Genomic DNA, 3,923 nt, shown 5'->3' on the forward strand with positions numbered 1-3,923 from the left:
GTGTCATTGGGTAAAAAGTTGATTAGGATACAAACAGATGGGATAAAGAAAAAGCATGCAACATTAATGGAGGCAAGAGCCAAACTCCACTGGATTAGTTTTCATTGTCCATTCCTATTTGGATTTCTTCAAGCTCATGCCCAAAGCAAAGTGTCTTACACGTAATTTTTCATCCGTCCTAGCTTTCGGGTTAAGTTTCCATATGGATATAATGCCTTCACCTCAACACATTGGCACAAGGTAATTTGTCTACTGTATTACAGTAATTAGGTATACAAGGCCATTAAGTAAAGAGGATCAATAGCCTACATTATCTAATAGCCTCTTTAGTTAAATATTCAGACTTGTGCAGTTAAGATACCGGTTTCAAATATTTATACTAATAGCAGTAAAAAAAAAAATAGGTAAACCAGTAATGTCAGGTATGCCTAGTATTATATTCTTTGGCAACAGTTTTGTTTAAAAATACTAATGTGGACATGGCATTTGTGTAGTGCTTATCAGCATAAATGGCCTAAGTATCAGCATTCCTGAATCTCGGGAAATAAGATGCAAGATTAAAATATGAATTCATGATGAAAGGGGAGTTCAATATAAGGGACAAGTTGGATATTGCCAAGAACATTAATATGTAAATAAAAGGTTAATTACTGGACATGAATTCATGATTGGAAAGTCAAAGTTGGGCAAGAATCAACCAAAGATAGAAACTTGCATTACTGGGAAGAAAGCATTACAGAACCATCTTATACAGTCTGCCAAACTTTGGATACATCTTAATTGGTCCAAATCACTAAGGGTGATAATGGTAAATTCTTTAAGTACTGAAGCAGGATAGCATCAGGGACTGAAGGCCCAATTTCTACAAAATATCTGATTTCATTGATTGTATACATTTCCTTTATCATGGCCATTTGTCTCCCTAGTACAGCTATGACGCAATAATCCAGACAAAAGCAAGTATTACATATTTAGGTACTTTGTTAAAAGCTATACTTGTACAAGGTAGAATTGGGATGAGTAAAAATAATGCTTTCCACTTCAAAGTTTATTCTGCAAGCAATTAACTCTTCTGGGCAGCAGCCAGTTTCTTCGCCTTGTCCTTCTTGAGGGGACCCATAAAGACAGACTTCTCGGCACTGGTCTGGAAGCAGGAGTGACCGTACTTGCTGCTGGTATCAATGAACTGCAAGTCAATCTTCTCCATGGCAGAACGCTTGGTCTGGGGATACAGGCACTTCCTCATGCACAGCACCCTCTTCCTGGGGCCAGCAGTGCAACCCTTCAGCATAACGAAGTCTTGGTTAACTTCACCATAGTGGGGGAAACCACCCATGGGCGTAATGGTCTTCTCCGTCAAATCATAATCGGTGGAGGCATTGTTCTTGATAACCTTAAAACAAAAACAAACCACAATAAGTATCATGTAACAGTTTGTAAATACCCAGCAATCCTGTTAGAATAGACCTCTATATTCAAATAAAAGATTTTTTCTTACCTTGCCTTCCTTGGTGTGGATGCCCTTACCAATACGGTAAATCTTCTTGTTCCTCTCAGTACGGTGGTGGTAACCCTTCTGACCTGCACGTGCAACAGTGAACTGCACACGGCTAGGATGCCAAGCACCAATACAGGCAACCTTGCGGAGACCCTTGTGGGTCTTGCGGGGCAGCTTCTTTGTGCCCCAACGAGAAGTTACACCTAAAGGGGGAGAAATTTCATTTCAGTATGCTTAATATACCATGTCATATCTAATTTACCTAAAACAAGTCAAATATAGACTAGAGTGAAATTCTTACTCACCCTTCATTCCCTTGCCCTTGGTGACACCAATGACGTCAATCATCTCATCTTGGGCAAAGACGGAGTCGATAGGGATCTGCTTCTCAAAGTGGTTGACTGCCCAGTCAACCTTCTCAGAGACTGTACCACCATTTAGCTGGATCTCCATAATGTGGGCCTTCTTGAACTTTTTGCGGAGGATCCTGACCTGGGGGAGCATTCTATTAGTTCTCATCCTGATACATATACAGATTTAATCAAACTCAAGTAAACAATTTCAGTAAGTACTGTGGTTTGTACATACCTGGGTGTGGGCAATGATACGGATGTGTGTGCAGTACTTCTTCATCTTGGCGATCTCCCTCTTGATCATTTTCTTGCCAAGGGAATCCTGCCACTTCTGAGCAGCATTGGTGAAAGCCTTCTTCTTGGACTTGTGCCTACACAAGGAGGGGGAAAAGTGTGAGGGCCTCTATCGCAAGCAAACTCTTGGAGGCAGAGACCCATCACACACAAAGAGCCCTGTCTTCAAACAAGGTGCTCTTATGTAGGGTTATGGCCTCCTTCACCTGAATGCCTCATGGGTAGTCTTCAAGCGTTAAGGATGAATTGGTTACATGTCTTTGACCAAGTATATACCCATCAGCCATACAAGATAATGGAGGGGAACCCCAAGCCAACCCCAAACTCATGGCCAAAGGGATGCCAGAGGAGTAAAGGATCGCTTCAGTTTGGGTTTGCGGTCAGTAACTCATCCGTACGCAATATCTATCATGCCAAAAAGTTATTACATGAACCCAAACAAAATATAAAATGCTTACCAGTTCTTGTAGAATCTCCTTTTGCATTCTTCTGACAAATGCTCGGCCCAAATGGTCTTCAACACTCGCAGGCCACGAGGCGTCTGGATGTAGCCAACAACACCAACGCACACCATAGGGGGAGTTTCAATGATGGTTACGGCTTCCAACACCTCTTTCCTGTTGATCTCTGAAATAAGCAGCTTTCATTACCATTTGTATTCTCAAACCCCAAAGACAAGTTGAGAAAACCAAAAGCAGAATAAAGCTACATGTACACATTCCAATACATACTTGATCCAGGCTTGTCAGCAACCCTGACAATGTGGGTCATGCCAGCCTTGTAGCCGAGGAAGGCCGTGAGGTGCACTGGCTTGCTCTTGTCATCCTTGGGGAAGGTCTTCACCCTGGGACGGTGGCGCCTGCAGCGCTTCTTGGGGTAGAAGGCCATAGACCCATGACGGGGCGCGCTAAACTTGCGGTGAGACTGGAAGAAGAAAAATCGGGATTTCAGAATCATATGGACGTCAACTTAAAAGCCAATTTATTTTGGTCCCACACTGGCACCTGCTCAGACAACTTGGATCTCGGGAATGTGGCAAAGGAACCCATAATGTAAAGATAAAGAACAAGCTGAAAATTTACTTTAGATTATGGGTGCTTCCCCTTCAGAAAATCCCTCTCACTAGTGATAGTAAAATCCACTAGTACACGAAAACGCCATTAGAATCAGAGACGGAAACATTGCACATTTCACACCCATGTACTTAAACAGAAACCAATGAAATTATTATAGAATGGAAAGCTTAAATAAGTACGTCTTAGTGGGCAGAATGACACGAATTTACACTTATAACTAAGGAGCATATGAACATCCCAAAACGGTTTCCAACTCCCTAGTTCCTCTGGAAATTATACATCAAAACAACCTTTATCTTCCTGTTCTAAGCCTAATATCTTAAATCGAGCAAGCAACAATTAACCACTTAAAATACTTCCAAAACTACTTCCATCTGCTTCTCAGTGTCCGTCAACCACGCGGCCGGCCCTCGGGTCTCTCGGAAACACCACTTTTTTCAAACGCAGAAATCAAATTCCGCTCCGATAACAACCTCATCTCTGCATGACACCAAATTCACTAAACAATTCCACGGATATATGAAGGAGTACACTTAAAATTCGCCCACAAAACGCCAAGCACTGTACGGGCGACACGCACCATCTGCCCACGTACGGGAAAGGCCTGATGGCGGCGGCTGCGCGGGCTATTATATGCCGCCGCGCGCGCACGCGGGCCACGGCGACGATCTGGCGCGGGGATGAATGCATCGATTTTATAAC

At 42.8% G+C, this 3,923-nt stretch overlaps 1 protein-coding gene across 1 annotated transcript; it reads right to left on the reverse strand.

Annotated features, from left to right (window-relative positions):
• Positions 1–1,033: 1,033 nt before the first annotated feature.
• On the reverse strand, positions 1,034–3,117 carry LOC119591306 (60S ribosomal protein L3-like). The gene is made up of 6 exons (XM_037940033.1): positions 2,877–3,117; positions 2,604–2,772; positions 2,087–2,222; positions 1,804–1,990; positions 1,499–1,701; positions 1,034–1,393 (listed from the first exon to the last, which is right to left on the reverse strand). Exons 1-6 carry the CDS (start codon positions 3,100–3,102, stop codon positions 1,064–1,066), a joined length of 1,251 nt encoding a protein of 416 aa, XP_037795961.1. The 5' UTR covers positions 3,103–3,117; the 3' UTR covers positions 1,034–1,063.
• Between the last annotated feature and the right edge of the window lie 806 nt (positions 3,118–3,923).

The sequence above is a fragment of the Penaeus monodon genome, chromosome 28 (genome assembly GCF_015228065.2).
Source record: "Penaeus monodon isolate SGIC_2016 chromosome 28, NSTDA_Pmon_1, whole genome shotgun sequence".
Classification (NCBI taxonomy): Eukaryota; Metazoa; Arthropoda; class Malacostraca; order Decapoda; family Penaeidae; genus Penaeus; species Penaeus monodon.

Coding starts and splice junctions, on each gene's coding strand:
- LOC119591306 (XM_037940033.1), bottom strand. CDS start 3,102: ATGATTCTGAAATCCCGATTTTTCTTCTTCCAGTCTCACCGCAAGTTT. Junction 2,223..2,603: donor AGGAGATTCTACAAGAACTG/GTAAGCATTTTA, acceptor CTCCTTGTGTAG/GCACAAGTCCAAGAAGAAGG. Junction 1,394..1,498: donor TCCACACCAAGGAAGGCAAG/GTAAGAAAAAAT, acceptor TTTTGTTTTAAG/GTTATCAAGAACAATGCCTC.